This window comes from Mytilus galloprovincialis, chromosome 4 (assembly GCF_965363235.1).
Source record: "Mytilus galloprovincialis chromosome 4, xbMytGall1.hap1.1, whole genome shotgun sequence".
Lineage (NCBI taxonomy): Eukaryota > Metazoa > Mollusca > Bivalvia > Mytilida > Mytilidae > Mytilus > Mytilus galloprovincialis.
This window is the reverse complement of record NC_134841.1, coordinates 65150078-65168139: the sequence shown is the minus strand read 5'-3', so window position 1 is coordinate 65168139 and position 18062 is coordinate 65150078. Positions and strand designations below refer to the sequence as shown.

At 30.6% G+C, this 18062-nt stretch overlaps 1 protein-coding gene and 1 long non-coding RNA gene across 2 annotated transcripts; one reads left to right on the top strand and one right to left on the bottom strand.

Moving 5' to 3' along the window:
* On the top strand, positions 1 to 4005 carry LOC143072708 (uncharacterized). Its single transcript, XR_012977283.1, has 3 exons — positions 1 to 139; positions 838 to 912; positions 3551 to 4005. It is a non-coding gene; the product is annotated as an uncharacterized LOC143072708 (long non-coding RNA).
* A 1454-nt stretch (positions 4006 to 5459) lies between these two features.
* Positions 5460 to 17925, bottom strand: LOC143072707 (metaxin-1-like). Its single transcript, XM_076247788.1, has 8 exons — positions 17799 to 17925; positions 16842 to 16917; positions 10552 to 10634; positions 8780 to 8872; positions 8141 to 8320; positions 7553 to 7629; positions 7034 to 7191; positions 5460 to 5874 (listed from the first exon to the last, which is right to left on the bottom strand). Exons 1-8 carry the CDS (start codon positions 17880 to 17882, stop codon positions 5639 to 5641), a joined length of 987 nt encoding a protein of 328 aa, XP_076103903.1. The 5' UTR covers positions 17883 to 17925; the 3' UTR covers positions 5460 to 5638.
* Between the last annotated feature and the right edge of the window lie 137 nt (positions 17926 to 18062).

Here is an 18062-nt window from a genome sequence, read left to right as displayed (position 1 = left end):
TAGTGTAAATATATATTTTTTTGTCAGTAACTCTGAAACAAGGAATTACTATTCTTTGAATGCAAAATGTTTGTTTTCATCTACTTTTCTGTTTGGATATTGTGCAGAGAAATAACCATGATTCATGGATCAAAGCTAGGTATGTAACTAAGTTGTTTTAATATTCAAATGGTAATTGGGATATACATGTACTTTAACAAGATTGCCATTCAGTCCATGGCAAATATTTTTTGTTTATTTAGGACAAATACTTCAACTTAAAGACACAAAATAAAAAGACATTTTTGATGTAAATGAACAATAGACAAGTGTATGTACCATATGTCAAGCTTTTATAATTGTCCTATCTAATTAAGTTGTGGATAAAATATTCAAGCCTCCCCTTGGCCTTTGATATCTGGGAATAAGAAATTTTTATATTGGTTTATACTACTGTTGAGAATTGTCATTGAAGACACACTCACAAATGCAGGAAGTTGACAGGATATTTGTGTAAAAATCTAAATTTCTGAAAAAGAGCTGGATAATCCTGATCTAGCATACAAAAGTCTAATGGTATAAAGTTTCCCTTGAGATATATGTTGGTTTGTCCTTGACCCCATGTTTATGGTTCTTCAACCAACATCAAGTTTTTGTTAAAAGGTAGGTTTCTAAATTACTATTATCGATAGGTATGTTTCTATGAACACCCGAGGTCACCCATGCCTTTTAGGATTAATGTTGCTCTATTTCCAGTTTTCTGTACAATTTTTTAGTGCAGACTTTTTGCTTGTGGAGTTATGAGTCCTGATTGACCCCTGATGTCTTTTTGATAACCTTTGTGTTTTCAATTTACAGCCTGTTCAGAAAAATCTAGCATGGTCAACAAACTAAAATTATTGTGTGATGAATTAGACATTGGTAAAGAATCTGGTAAGTTAAGCTTGATTTTATAATCAACATTTCTGAGACTCAGATGTCACAAAAGTTTCTAAATACTGAATGATCTAAGATTTCAGATCAATTTTACAAGCCAAAACAATGAGTGACAAAAACAAAAGTGTTTTCCTTGTTTTACATTTGCGTGCCTACAGACTTTCTAATGATCTGCATTCAGAACAAAAAACAGAGGAAAGAAATATTTCAGGAAATCTTTAGAAATGAAAAAATAAAAAAAATTTCAAGGGGAAATTGAACATACCCAATACATATAATTTTGGTGTAGGTTTAAAAGGATCTTTTGTATGTAAAACCAGATGCTCCGCAGGGCGTAGCTTTATACGACCGCAGAGGTTGAACCCTGAACGGTTAGGGCAAGTATGGACACAACATTCAAGCTGGATTCAGCTCTAAATTTGGATTGTGATTAAATAGTTGACACAGCATAGGTTTCTGACACAGAATGAATGTGTTCTAATGAACTTAAAATTTTTGTTTCTCTTAGAGCAATTCACTATGCTGTTGAATATTAATCCTCTCAAAAAAATGTTTGAAGAAATTTTCTTTTTTATTTATGAAATTTCAAATGAGAAAAATTGAACCCAATTTTTTTAATCACATCCCCCTTTCCCTTATTCCAAAACTAATCTCAATTAAAATTTCTAATGGAGTTTGCAACAATAACTACTCATTTAAATACATCATAAAATATTAAGATGTAAAAAAACTGCTTGTTATCACTGAATGGTAAAGATTATTTTAATTTATCAGTTGGTAGTAAAAAGTGAATATACATTGTATATTGTATATAACAAAGATTTAAGTTGATTCTGGACAAAGAAAGATAACTCTAATTAAAAAAAAATTTGATATTTCACAATATTGTGCAATTAGATATTTCTTGCCATTGCGCAATACTGTGCAATTGAAAAGACTTGCTATTGCACAATACTTAATATAATAATTTTAGATCCTGATTTGGACCAACTTGAAAACTGGGCCCATAATAAAAAATCTAAGTACATTTTTGGATTCAGCATATCAAAGAACTTCAAGATTTCAATTTTTGTTAAAATCAGACTAAGTTTAATTTTGGACCCTTTGGACTTTAGTGTAGACCAATTTGAAAACAGGACCAAAAATGAAGAATCTACATACACAGTTAGATTTGGTATATCAAAGAACCCCATTTATTCAATTTTTGATGAAATCAAACAAAGTTTAATTTTGGACCCCGATTTGGACCAACTTGAAAACTGGGCCAATAATCAAGAATCTAAGTACATTTTTAGATTCAGCATATCAAAGAACCTAACTGATTCATTTTTTGTCAAAATCAAACTAAGTTTAATTTTGGACCCTTTGGACCTTAATGTAGACCAATTTGAAAACGGGACCAAAAGTTAAGAATCTACATACACAGTCATGACAGTTAGATTCAGCATATCAAAGAACCCCAATTATTCAATTTTGATGAAATCAAACAAAAGTTTAATTTTGGACCCTTTGGGCCCCTTATTATGTTGGGACCAAAACTCCCAAAATCAAACCCAACCTTTCTTTTATGGTCATAAACCTTGTGTTTAAATTTCATAGATTTCTATTTACTTATACTAACGTTATGGTGCGAAAACCAAGAAAAATGCTTATTTGGGTCCCTTTTTGGCCCCTAATTCCTAAACTGTTGGGACCTAAACTCCCAAAATCAATACCAACCTTCCTTTTGTAGTCATTAACATTGTGTTTAAATTTCATTGATTTCTATTTACTTAAACTAATGTTATTGTGCGAAAACCAAGAATAATGCTTATTTGGGCCCTTTTTTGGCCCCTAATTCCTAAACTGTTGAGACCAAAACTCCCAAAATCAATCCCAACCGTTCTTTTGTGGTCATAAACCTTGTGTCAAAATTTCATAGATTTCTATTAACTTAAACTAAAGTTATAGTGCGAAAACCAAGAAAATGCTTATTTGGGCCCTTTTTGGCCCCATATTCCTAAAATGTTGGGACCAAAACTCCCAAAATCAATACCAACCTTCCTTTTGTGGTCATAAACCTTGTGTTAAAATTTCATAGATTTCCATTCACTTTTACTAAAGTTAGAGTGCGAAAACTAAAAGTATTCGGACGCCGGACGACGACGACGACGACGACGACGACGACGACGACGACGACGACGACGCCGACGCCAACGTGATAGCAATATACGACGAAAATTTTTTCAAAATTTGCGGTCGTATAAAAATGAATGTCAAAAATAGCATCAAAATAAATTACATATTTAAGTGCATGTTTTATATCATGGCTTGCATTCAGGTTTTGAAAATTCTCCTGGACACCAAACAAATATATAAAAAAAAACTTTGACTAATAAAAAAAAATAGTGTACCAATGAATAAATTGTAACTTCAATGGTTAAGACTTAAAATGGGTAAGCACAAATATTAAAACACCTGTATGAAGTATTATGTATTCTTAGTGTGTATAAAGTCCTGAAATAAGTTACAATTTAGATAGGTACAAATCAAATATTACAGCTTGCTTCATATATCATTTTTCTGATGTTGATGATCTGATGAATTTTTCAATAAATTTAATAGCTTATTGCTTATAGACTATGTGTATTTCCAGGAGATAGAAGTACTGCATCAGGATTTTCAGTCTCTTTGAGCAAAGCTAAATATGTGGTGAAAGGACATATTGTAAGATTTCACAAAGTATGGAGCAACATCGGAAATGATTATAATCCACTATCTGGTGTATACACAGCTCGGAAAGATGGTGTATATCATTTTTCTTGTACAGTAATGTCTGCTGAAAATAAAGCGATTCGTGTTAGTCTGTGGAAAAATAACCTAAAGACTGTTTCCTCATATTCTTATAAATCCCACAGTGGGACATTGAACTTGGTACTCGACTTGAAAAAGGGAGACAAAGTATGCATTAAACAAGATTATATTGAAAACTACATTTTTTCTGAGCCTAAATTTAACTTCAGTATGTTCTCTGGTTTTCTCATTTCATGAGTAACCAAGTCAGAATTGTGATGCAGATAATAATCCAATAAAATACATTTTTTAAATCTATTTATTTATTGGCTTTTTATTCCTAAATAATTGAAAATAAAACCATACTCTGTATTTGTTCAAGTGATAAATCAAGCTTGAATTGACTGCAGAATTAATGTAAAGTTTATTTTAGATACTGGTAACTAAATTTTTGTACGATGCACATCTTGGAACTTGTATACTGTGGATTCATTATTATTCGTTGGATACCAATTTCGTGGATTTCGTGGGCACAGTCAAACCACGAAATTAAATATTCAACGAATGATAATTTTTCTATAGGTTTGTATGCAGACATCAGCAAAACCACGAAATTAAATATCCACGAATATGTAAGTTTTTCTTAATCCACGAAAATTGGTACCCACGAAAATAAATGAATCCACAGTATTTGATTGATTGGTGTTTCAGCAATATTATGCTATTTTGTGTTGGTTAGTTTTGTTTGATGTAGGAAGCTGAAGTGCTCCGAGAGAACCACCAGCCTTCAGTAGGAAAACTGACCATCCTAGTAAATTAATATTTCAGGTCAAGTGCACCTGCCAGATTCCAACTCACAGTGTTGACAGGCTAGTGATGCAGTAGTTCTACTACTAAGACCACTAGGCCACAGAGGCCCCCTCAAATGTTTTGCATTATACACATCTTGAAACGTGTGTATATTCATAGATGGTTTAAGTTTCAAACAATTATACAGTTCTAGAAGAAAATGACCAACTTTTATTAATTTCCAGAATGAGTAATGCTGCCATGAAACATCTATCATCTTTCATGCATTGTCTTCAACACATGAGAAATGCCAAATTTATTTTTAGTTTTGAAGGAAAACCAATATAAAATGAAGCTTTCCTGTTATTTCTCTAGTTTCAAAAAGGCTCATTTGTATTGTGTACGATTTTGTTTGTCAGTGTTGTTTGTTGTGTGGTTAGCTGCAGAAGCTTGTATGGTCCTTGGGCTACGTTTTTGTCTGCAAATAGATATAAGAAAATCTGAAATATCTCAAAAAGTCTTGTTGTCCTCTGATTTTTTTAAGCTTTTTTTTAAACTTGCCATTTGTTATGAGCTTCTTAGGTCTTTGTTGAAGAACTTCCAGTCCTGTCAAGACAAAGAAAAACAATAAAACCATACCTTGTGATGCATTGGTTATTTTCTAGTATTTCATCACATTTTGTACACATAATCATTTGTTTTCAAACTTTTGTACTCCTACTTGTGGTGGAAAATAACGCTCCTCAGTTCTACAATGTTAATACAGTATTTTGGTAAGGATGATCTTAAAATAGCTATTGATATAAATTGAAATGGGCATCTGTGGATTCATTATTATTTGTGGATTACTTATTCTCCTGGATTCAAGGTAAACCCTGAATTTAAAATTTCATTAAATTCATTTTTTTTCAAGATTAAAATCCGTGAAAATGAATTTTTTTCACAATCCACAAAAATTGGAATCCTTGAAAATAAATAAATCAACAGTATAAGGTTTATGTCCAAACAGCATCGTCCACCACATACAAACTCATCGCAAATGAAAAAAACCAACAGATTTTTTAATAAAAATTTAATGTTTTGCTTCCTGGTTCGGAATGAGAATTACATAACAATGGACTATTTTGATATATATACTAAAAGAACTAGGACCAGCAGTTCCTCAATCATCATCTCCCCCTCCTTCGTCGTCACCGAATACCCCTGAAAATCCATCATAATCTCCTTCATCTACTATCACTACACCTACTAAGCCACTTATAAATGCATATCCTATCATAGAAGACAAAGCAAACAGTCCAGCAAGAATCATATTCCTTCTTTTATTAGGGAATTCTAACGAATCTACTTGTTTCTTTTCCCTTTCTTCCAATTCCCTTTTTCTTTTTTCTTCTAAATCTGAAATATTCATATTGAAAAAAAATGTGAGGAATTAAAGTAAGTTATTGATACATAAATTACATCTCCCTTATTTACTCCTGATCAGTTTAAGACTGATAGATGCTATGATTTAAACAGATATGTATATGTCAGTACAGTCTTGCCTATTTAACCTTATCACAAATTTTAACAAATGTAACTGTCACTGACACCTGAAACTGCACAATTAAATTTTACTCTGAAACATCATGATCAAAAGAGTAAATCACTGTTGGTTAATGTCTGGTTTTATTTTGGTCTTTTATAACTTTTTTTGTTTTTAATTAGGTCATTTTTTTTCTTGATCAAATTGTTTCACTTTTTTAATGTTAGTAGACTATATGCCATGAAATTTCACATTGTTGAAGACGTACTGTGACCTATAATTGCTAATATCCACTTCAATTTAACTCTGGTCGACAGTTGCCTCATTATTAATAATTCCATAACTCCTTAAATAAGTAATCTGCATTAAAATTCACATGTCTTATACATACAGAAAACATAATTCATTCAATATTTCCAGTCTGAATCCATTGTCAAAAATAAAGCAGTATACAGGTGTTCAAAAGCCATAAATCGATTGAGAGAAAACAAATCTGGGTTTCAAACTAAAACCAAGAGAAACACATCAACTTATGGAGGAAAACAAAGGAACAACACAACCACTGAAGTGTAAATAAAAGCCATGTAAAATGCTTTTATTCAGATTCTAAAAGGAAAAATTGACAAAAAATCAAAATTTTATATCATAAAATTGAACTTCACAAAGGAAATTTCATTTATTTTTAAAATTTAAAACATAAACAGAAATAACATGAAGGCAAAACTTCAAATGTCATTTAAATGTTTGAGCTAAAAATGCAATATATAAATGTCTGATTATTAGATTAATCAAAAATTATACAATGTTGAATATTTCTCTAAGTTGAAATCAATAAACCTCCAAATGTCATGAAAAACCTTTTAAAAACCTTTCCTTCCATTGCATAATGGGGAATTCCACACAATACCTCCAAACAATTTAAATGCTTAGCTCAGTTCACTTTTAAAATTAGAAATTTGAACTATCTGGTGCAGAGAAATGACAAAATCAATATACCCCCTCCCACTTTACAAAGTATACATATATTCTTACCTTCTGGAGACATTGGTAAATATTTATTCAAGATACGATTACATAATCCACTTAAATTAGTACATCCTTTTACATGGTTAGCTAACTGACTGTTTGGTAATGGTGCCTTCAGTAATGGTGCTACATAACCAAATACTAATGCATCTAATGATGATGGTCTGAAAAAGTATTTAAAAAAATATTTCAAGTACAGGTACATGATGGTGCTATATTTAAATATGTTTAAAATCTTTCTGTGAAGCTTCAGGAACCTGTTCAATAAGCATAAGAGGTGTGCTTGTGAATTAAAATCACCGATTTGTGAAAATATTTTTTTTTATTTGACAGATTTAATTTTAATATTTGTTTCAGGCATTCGAACTTCTAACAAGGGGAAACTGCATAAATTTACAGCCTTTCCCCAAAAGAGATTTTGCTACAAGACATCTTATATAGAAGTGTTACCTCATGGAAATATCTTTTAGGTAAAATTATTGCTCATATCTTATTTTACCAAAACTATGTAAGATAATAACTTACTGGTCCCCAAAGAAAAAATCTTTTTCACCTAATCTGTATGATAAATGATTTAAACATTCCCTGGCTTCTTTATATACCTGAAAGGAGAAGTAAATTGGGTACAAGTTAATCTTTGTAGATTAGATATACCCCTTTTATATTTAAAAACAACCAGTATTGGTTTTCCAAATTTATTTTTCTCTACTTTCTTATTCATATTTACAATCATAAATTACAAGCTGTAGGTCACCTTTTTTTTTCTAGAATAGTTCTGAGACACAAAACATGGTATAAATGTGCTAATGTGCCATGCCCTTTTCTGCAAAATAATTTCCTATAAAAATATGAGACTTGACCTTTTCTTTTAGTTTAAACATATTTATTTATAGTGGATTGGGAAACAAGTTTTGCAACTTATATTAATCCCTTTCCACTTCTTTTATGTATATTTCATCAATCTTATCATGCTCTGATTTTTATTCAGTAAAAATAATTGGGGTTTTTTTTAAGTTATTTTTAAATCTATGTATATTTACAATACATAGCAGACAATGACTTCATTTATTTAAAAGTGCATGGCAAGAATTTATAAGTAAAAACTATTCTTACCAGTAATTCCACTTCTTCATCACTGATAACATCATTTCTTCTGGGTTCATATATATGTTGCTTTGCAGCTCTCTGTATTCTTCCAGGAACAAAATAATTTAAAGGGAATGGGGAAGCTTTTGCATAAAATGGTCTGGTAATTTCTACATATGTGTCTGTATCCACCCACCAATGATGTAGCTGAAAATAATCAAAAACGTAATATTAAAAGATGAAAACTGAATGTACCTAGTAGACCTAGTATCTCATTATGAGTCATATGATTATAATTGGAATTAATTCTATTTTATGACACAAGTGATTTTTTTTATAAATATTTTGCCTCCAGAATTAGCAACCTATTAGAAAATGTAACCATATTGTTTGTTCTGTATCATATGTTATAGTTGATAATTTTCACCTTCATAACTTATTGCTTTAAATATGTAATGAGTAATAATACAGGCGCTAGTAGTGAAGAAACTGAAGTCTGTTATCTTAAATTTTGTTGATGGTTTTGTTTATTCTACTAGTACTTCGTATGTTGTTTGGTTTTTTTCTTTCATTTAATTGATTTTTTGTTTTTTTTCTTTCATTTAATTGATTTTGGTTATCTATTATTTTCTATAAAACTTCGTAAAAATAACAAAAACGGCTTACATAGGCAGGAAGCAATTTTTCTTCTATCAGTGCAGTAAATGCAGATATGTCAGCTAATTCTTTACTACTAAAATTCTTGTCCACTCCAAGACCCTGAAAAGATATCATGTATTTTGAGATAATAGGAAATAAGATTTATATTTCTGATGTCATTAGCTTTATGAAATATCAATCCAAAATTTTATGGAACCACACATTTAAGAGTTGATCTATTGAATTTAAAAAAAAATGACTTACTGGTACAAAAATAATGTTAGTATCTGTTAATTTAACTAAACAAGCAATACTATAAGTATATGAAAGCAATTAGATTATCTCCCTATTTAACATGTTGGACCAGAATTATTTTCCTTTGTCCTTTATCAGAAGTGTTCTACTATGTCAAATATCATTGTAGCCAGTGTAGCTAATCAGTAGGAGTTGAGCTTTCCAGGTATATGGGCAGACACATGGTCAGACAGAGTGATTCCAATATACACCTCAAAATTGTGATGCATGTGGTAAAAGAATTATTTACAAAAAACAAATTGTGTAAAATAGTTGACTTCAATTTATTGATAGAACATAAATGACCACACACCTTTAAAATCACTCAGTCTGTGCCTTTAGCCACTAGCCTAGTGCCCAAGTCTAGTAAATATCAATTTGGCCATGTGAAAATTTAGTAAAAGGAGTGGGTTCAGTAAGACCCCTTTTTGGCCCCAAAATATATCAGTTTTACAGAATTGTCATAATGTAAATTTTTAGCTAATTATTGGAAAAAAGTATATATCTGCTACATAAATATGGGCTGTTTTTTACAATATAATGCACATATATCGAGTACTAGCATCATTAAGTCATGCTAAATTACTGAAATCTTCACAATTTTAGCATTTGAGTTAAATTTTTGACGGTTTTTGTCTTAAATGGAAGTGGTCCCATTCGTGTTCATTCTTAATATCTAAATGTAAGTTGTATTTGATGATAATACATAACATATAAAAAAGTTGAGGGTGAACACGGATGTGGCCACTTTCATTTTTGACAAAAACTATCTGAAAAGTGGCATATTATGGCATATTTGATAGATTTTTCATATTTAAGCTTGAATATGAGAGTCTGAAATGACTAAATCAGTTCAAATGTTTCACACAAACTAATTGAATCGAATGAAATAAAAACTTAAGTGTTTAAAAAGTGTACAAAATCTTTCTTCAGATGAACCTGAAATTTGAGGCCATTATGGGCCCTTACCAGACCGGACCTACTCCTTAAATAGTTTACTTATTTAGGGGAAAATGTTGAACTTTCTGATTTGGGTTAGAAGCTAGAAATGTTTTTTGCACAGACTAATAAATTTTTGATAGTTGCTTTATAAATAAATATCACTTGTCTGTACTGATTGAGGATGTCATCCTCTTCAAAGGCTGCTCAATGACAACAAATTAAATAATTATATCACATATATTTTTCCATGCAAAATAAGTAGGAGAAAACTGCATATCTGAGAATGTGTAACAGATCCATGAAAATAAAATGAACCTGATTTGTATGTAGGCGAAAAAATTACCTGTTTAATCTGCTTTAAGAGTTCCTGTTTGGTATTGTATATAAGATTTTCTTTTACTTGACTTTTTAAATAGAATTAAATACTTACAGTTTAAGATACTTTATGTGACCTTTCTTGTAATTGTGTATAAAATATATTCCTTAAATCTTGAGTAGGAGAGTAGTTGATGCTTTATGAGTACCTTTGTTGTAAATAGCATTCACTATAAGATTTACTTTACCTGATTTTTTAAGTAGGATAAAATATTGCCTAATTGAGATTCTGTTGCCGATCCATGTTGTAGTACTGGTAGGTTGTGTTTTGCTGAAAAAAAAATACACATATGAACTTTACATGTATATTGTCATCTGAACAAATCAATTATCTAAATAATAATATGCTCTTTTAAGGAACAATCTATTTTAAAAAAATCTGAACATTAATTATATTATGTATTGCTTTGTGAGTAAATAAATTATATAATTTCTGATTCCACTTGGAAATCTAAATTGTGTGGTAGATTTTTTTAAATGTACAAAAAATGCTACATTTATCATATTGTGTATTGCTTTGTGAGATTTCTGATTCCAGGTAATTTTTTTTTTTCATAATTTGTAAACTAAATTATATTATATATTTTCGACATTAACCATAGAACAGAAACCTTTTCTAAACATCTCCAAGAACACTGCTTTTCATGTTATTGCATCTCCTTTGTAACACTCAAATAATAATATAACTTTTTTTTCTATTGTTGAAATCATTAATTTGATAAAATTTGACTTCTTACTGTTGTTATCTCCCCTTCTAAGCTAAATAAGGCATGTTCATTGTTGGTAAATGTATAACATAAAACCATTTGTCATTTTAGTTTCTTGTGTATAATTCGGAGTTTAGTATGACGTCCATTATCACTGTACTAGTATACATTTTTTTTAAAGGGCCAGCTGAAGGACGCCTCCGGGTGAGAGAGTTTCTCCCTACATTAAAGACCCATTGGTGGCCTTTGGCTGTTGTCTGCTTAATGGTCGGGTTGTTCTCGCTTTGACACATTCCTCATTTCCTTTCTCAATTTTATATAATTTTTTTATTTGATATTTATTGGTACACATCTTGAAATTGAGGTCAAGATAGTGCTTAGGTTTGCCCTTTGCTTGTTATCTATCTCCTTTGAAACATTTTTGTCGAGCCTTCGACTTTAGTCGAAAAAGCGAGACATAGCGATCCTACATTCCGGTTAAAGTTTTTGAAATTTTAATAACTTTCTTAAACTACACTGGATTTCTACCAAACTTGGACAGAAGCTTGTTTACGATCATAAGATAGTATCCAGAACTAAATTTTGTAAAAAATTAAATCCATTTTTTCGGTATTTTTCTTTTAAAAGAACTTAGATTTTCTGCCAGGAAACAACACATTCACTCTGTGGTTAAAGTTTTTAAAACTTTAATAGCTTTCTTATACTATTTTTAATTTGTACCAAACCTGGACAGAAGCTTGTTTATGATCAAAAGCTAGTATCTAGAAGGAAATTTTGTTCAAATTTTGTACCCGTGTATTTTTCTTATAAATGCACTTAGTTTTTCTTCTAGTTAACATTACATACAGTCTGCAGTTAAAATTTGAATAACATTTATTAGATTCATAAACTATCCTGGATTTTTTACCAAACTTTGGATAGAAGCTTCTTACAATCAAAAGGAATATTTTTATTGATTTTTTTCCTTTTTTTTGTTCAGCCTGCGATTTACAGCAAAAGTAGGCGAGACACTGGGTTCCCCGGAACCCTTACGATTTTTTTTACAATAACAAACAATGGAGCCTGTAACGCTTACGAAGATTTTGAATAAAATTAATAGAATGCAATCAGAATAATAATGAAGAAAAAAAAGCTTCTATCAAAACCCTATCATAAAATACAATAAAAAAAGACACATAGTAATTTTAAAAGACAGAAAAAAATAAGTCCTGTACCAGACATGGGGTAATTGTAATCAGTAATCGTAATCAGCTGTAATCGATTACATTTTGCAATGTAATCCTATGTTATCAGTAATCATGCCATTTCTGATTACAAGTAATCGTAATGTAATTGATTACATTGCAAAAAAACAGGTGTAATCATGATTACTTTTAGATTACTTTAAGATTACATTCATATGATTACTTGTTGATTACAAATCTTGTATATATATGAAAATAGTTTTTGATAGACAAGATGAAAATAAGAAAATTTAAAGCTTGAATGAAAATCATAAAACTAGTATTCACAACGATGGGACCTTGTTTAATGTGATAAATTGTATCATCTAAGTATATATTGGTAATGTCTGTGTCATTATGGTCTCTTGTGGTCAGTTATCTTATTGGCAATCATCTCAAATCTTCTTTTTTTATATATAAAAAAAATTTCTATAACCAAATTTTTTACTTTGTTAACAGTTAACTAAAGGAAATTGCCTCTCCAATATTTTGTTGTGAGATTTGGCTCTTAATTATGATACAAGAATATGCCTTGAAAGCATTTTTTTCCTTGTTTGAAAACTTATTACCTCCAATTTCATATAAGTTCAATATTTTTACATAACTACATTGAAATTCAAATGCAGAAAACAACTCTATAAAGAGCATTTACAACAGTTCCGAATCTTGTGTTAAACTGAATGGAAAGTTAACTGACTGGTTCCCCTGTACAACTGGTGTAAAACAAGGAGACAATTTATTGCCTACATTATTTTCAATTTTCATAAATGACCTAATAGCTGAGCTGAATGAATTGAATATTGGCATTGACATCTCAGACAGGAAATTATCGGCCTTACTTTATGCAGACGATATAGCTTTATTGGCTAAAAGCGAAAACGATCTACAATTATTGTTAGATAAGCTCGGGGACTGGTGTAAACGCTGGAGAGTCTTAATCAACACCAATAAATCAAAATGTGTTCACTTCAGAAAATCAAAATGTAAGCAGACTGATTACAATTTCTTGATCGGACGAAATAAACTCGAAGTTGTTGACCAATACAAATACTTGGGTGTTATATTTACATTTAACGGAAATTTTACCACAACCGCCGAAGCACTGTCAAAAGGGGCTGGTAGAGCACTTGGAAAAATAATTTCTAACATTCACTCATTTAAAGAGATTTGAAAAACTATTTTACTCGTGTGTTGTGCCTATACTAGACTATGCATCCGGAGTTTGGGGGAACCGAAAGTTTCAAGCCATAGAGAATATCCAGAACCGAGCTATACGTTACTTTTTAGGAGTTCATCGTTTTGCCCCACTTCTTGGTATTTATGGGGATATCGGATGGATCCCGTGCCACTACAGACATTGGGCTAATATTGTGCGTCTCTGGAATAGACTTGTTCAATTTGATGACAATCGCATTACAAAACAAGCCTTCAATCACGACTATGAAAAATGTAGAAATAATTGGTGTTCTGATTTCAAAGACATATTCATGAAACTTGGTATAGTGGACTATTTTGAGCGCAAGGACGTTATAAGTATGACTTTGTTCGAATCCATCTTGAAGGATTACTATAACTGTTTATGGGCAAATGACATTGTGAAAACTCCAAAGTTGAGAACACATGTGAAACTAAAGGCTAATTTTGGAATAGAAACTTATGTAAAATTAAATTTGAACAAAACTGATCGATCTTTCCTAACACAGCTGAGATGTGGAATTCTTCCTTTGAGACTAGAGACGGGTAGATATAGCGGCGAAAAACCAAATGAACGCTTATGTAAGTTCTGTAACAGCAATTCCATGGAGGATGAGTGTCACTTTATTCTCCACTGCTCCTTATATAATGACTTGAGAGAATCTACTTTTAATGATATATTTTCGGGCAATGAACTATTAAATATGACAAACGATGAAAAAATTATCTTTTTGATGACAAACTATCCTAGAAAGCTGGCTAAGTATACAGTGAAAGCGTTCCGGCATAGACGTGAAGTGTTATATACATGAACAGTTTGATAAACATTAAATTGCAATTCCAGTTGACAGTATTGCTTGTATTTGACTGTAATATGAAAATGTAAAAAGGTTACTCCATGGTCAATCTGAATATTTCCAGTTTCTTTATTATAAATATTAATTTATGATGCATTCAACTTGACATTTACCAAATCGATCTTCTAATAACTTCATTTTTCTATATAAGTTTGAATTTTTCATTATTAATTAATTTTGCATTCAACTTGACATTTATTTTATATATAAGTTTGAATTTTTCAGTATTAATTAATTATTTTGAAATTTAGCTTAATCTTACCTTTTATTAATTTGTTTGAAATCCGTGATAAAAGAATTATGTTTTATGATTTGAAAGTGACTTATAGACCCAATGGGTCGGGTGTATTTTATTGTGTATGTAATATATTTGTACTTTACTGAAATGCGATTACACATGTCACTATAATAAACATTTACTTACTTTACTTACTTACTAATAAAGTTATATCTTTTACATGGAGAAAGGACACTTGTCTATAGCTATTTTATCAAATTACACATGTTACATTGTACTTGTCTATAAATTCTTTTAAATAAGATGAATAAATTAAGGCTTTTCAAAAAATCACCAAAAGTAGCTTTTTTATGAGGATATAAAGTTATAAAAAAAACTTTGATATTGCAATATACAATGTAATCATAAGTAATCTAAAGTAATCATATGTTCAAACTCTTTTAGATCATTTTTTAGTAGCAATAAACAAAAGAACTATGTCAATTGGACATGCTTTAATACTATTTATGCACTTGAATTTTTACTTGATAACATTTTTGTTCGCTTTGGAGATTCCGTATATCGTCAAGTTATTGGAATTCCAATGGGGACTAACTGTGCACCACTTATTGCGGACCTGTTTTTGCATTGTTATGAGTTACAATTTATGACTAAAATTAGCGAAGACCCATCAAAACAACATTTGATACAAAAATTTAACAATACTTTTAGATATTTGGATGATATATTGGCTCTAAATAATGACGACTTCAGTATGTATACTAAAGAAATTTATCCTGTAGAACTTACTTTAAATAAAGCTAATGATAACAATGACCACTGCCCTTTCCTCGATCTTGATATCTATATCATAAACGGGAAGCTTAATACAAAAATTTATGATAAAAGAGATGATTTTTCATTTCCTATTGTTAATTATCCATTTTTAGATGGTGACGTTCCCTTGTCACCATCTTATGGTGTTTATATATCTCAACTTGTACGATTCGCTCGTGTATGTAACAATGTATTAGATTTTAGCGAGAGAAATTTATGTATTACTGAAAAATTATTACACCAGGGTTTTCGATATCACAAACTGGTCAAAACATTTACTAAATTTTATCACTGGTATAAGGAAATAATTCGTAAATATAACTCAACATGCAGACATCTTATACGTTCAGGTATTTCACATCCAAAATTTTATGGAAATATTCTTTATAAAGCACAAAAATGTCAGTATTCTCCTCAGAAACTAACAAAACCTTTAAATAGACTTATTAAAAGGGGATATAGTTACGATACTGTTGTCAGGTCATTAAAGATTGCATATTTTGGCTTTAACATTGATTCACTGATAGGGTCTTTGCATCGGAACTAAACACATTTATTTCTAAAAAAACAGTTGTTGGCATGACACGGGTTATGTTCTTCTCATATATTTTATGATAGTATGATACTAAACCCCTAACGGGAGGGATTGTACCTGATATTCATATGATGAAGACATAATCTTTCAATCAGTTTAATTGAGGTCTGGAGCTGGCATGTCAGTTAACTGCTAGTAGTCTGTTGTTATTTATGTATTATTGTCATTTTATTTATTTTCTTTTGTTACATCTTTTGACATCAGACTCGGACTTCTCTTGAACTGAATTTTAATGTGCGTATTGTTATTCTTTTACTTTTCTACATTGGCTAGAGGTATAGGGGGAGGGTTGAGATCTCATAAACATGTTTAACCCCGCCGCAATTTTGCGCCTGTCCCAAGTCAGGAGCCTCTGGCCTTTGTTAGTCTTGTATGATTTTAAATTTTAGTTTCTTGTGTATAATTCGGAGTTTAGTATGACGTTCATTATCACTGTACTATTATGCATATTTTAAGGGCCAGCTGAAGGACACCTACGGGTGCGGGAATTCTCGCTACATTGAAGACCCATTGGTTGCCTTCGGCTGTTGTTTGCTCTATGGTCGGGTGGTTGTCGCTTTGACATATTCACCATTTCCTTTCTCAATTTTATGATTACTTCAAAGAAAGTAATCTAATGTAATCGATTACATATGAAATAGGGTGTAATTGTAATGTAATGGATTACATTTTATTAGCAAAGTAATTGTAATTTAATCGATTACATTTTAAAGTAATCGACCCCATCCCTGTCCTGTACTTTGATTGTGATCCAAAACATACAGATTTCAATAATGTCAAATTAACTACATCGTAACTCATATCATCTTTGTATAAATACTATGTATAATTGTTAACTTAATACAAACCTAGTGATGACTGAAATAAATTTGTCTGGTGACTTTTCTGTACTTTAGTTGGAAGACCAGAAAATTTACAATATGCCTGCAAATAAAAAGAAAGGCATTATTTACTGATGAATTAATGAAACTCAGAACACATTCATTTATGACTTTAACATTGTTTAACAAAGACACCTTTTTCATATTTAGATACCGGGTATTTATAACTAAATTATTTTCTATTTCTTTGTTTGTCATATATATAGTATATTTACGTTTGCCATAGCATGTATATATGCTTCTTGCAAATAAAGTATTCACCCATTCATTTACCGGTAATCTTTATTATATATAATATATATATATCAAAAATCATTCACTACTATATGAATGCTAAGTATAATGAACAGCAACCTGCATGTTTATCATTCCTAATAGGGGCTGCATCTGCTTAAGATATTGGGGGCTGTAAATTATGACTTGGTCTGGAACGTACATACATTGTAAATGCGATCCTAGACCGAATTCTTCTGTCCCTATAATGCATATATTTCCTAATTTACATTTGCTTTTTATTGATTTTGCTATTTTCTAATTTATTTATTTTTATTGTGCAATATAAAAAAAAATAGAAAATAGCAAATTCAATAAAAAGCAAATTAAATTAGGAAATATATGCATAATACTAATAGGGACAGAAGAATTCGGTCTAATGCGATCCTACTAAAAACCTCATTTGGTGCCTTATATGCACATTTGCCACTGCTCTACAAACTTATATAAAGAAGTCATGAAGCTTTGCCAGCTAATATAGAGCGAATTCATTTTCTATGTTAAGTGCAGTTTAGCTTCATAGTGTCAGTGAAACCTTATCGCAGTGAAACACATGTGTTCAAGAAACCAATAAACAAATGCTACAAGGGTGTGTATCGACTTATTTCAAAGCTGTTAAATAGAAGGGGGAGAAATTAACTAATTGCTTACCCAAACTGTAAGACATTCATTGTCAACTGATGGCAAATCCCAGTTTCCTTTCCAAACTTCAAGGTTAAGCACGTCGTCTGTCATGTTTACAATTATGCGGAACAATTTTACCGGAAGTGAATAGTTTTTGTTAATTTCTCTACTTTCAGATTAAAAATCAATCCATATTTTTCTAGAACTATAATAAATCTTAATTCTTTTGTTATTTTCTTGTATAATGAGATTTAAAATTCATGAAAAATGGTATTAAATATTGGCAAGATA

Bases quoted from the DNA above. Each gene is read 5' to 3' on its own strand.
- LOC143072707 (XM_076247788.1), bottom strand. From the start codon at position 17,882: ATGACAGACGACGTGCTTAACCTTGAAGTTTGGAAAGGAAACTGGGAT. The intron at 7,192-7,552 runs GTAAGTTATTAT...ATACTTTTTCAG, and splicing joins GATTTTTTCTTTGGGGACCA to ACCATCATCATTAGATGCAT. The intron at 5,875-7,033 runs GTAAGAATATAT...TGAATATTTCAG, and splicing joins TTTACCAATGTCTCCAGAAG to ATTTAGAAGAAAAAAGAAAA.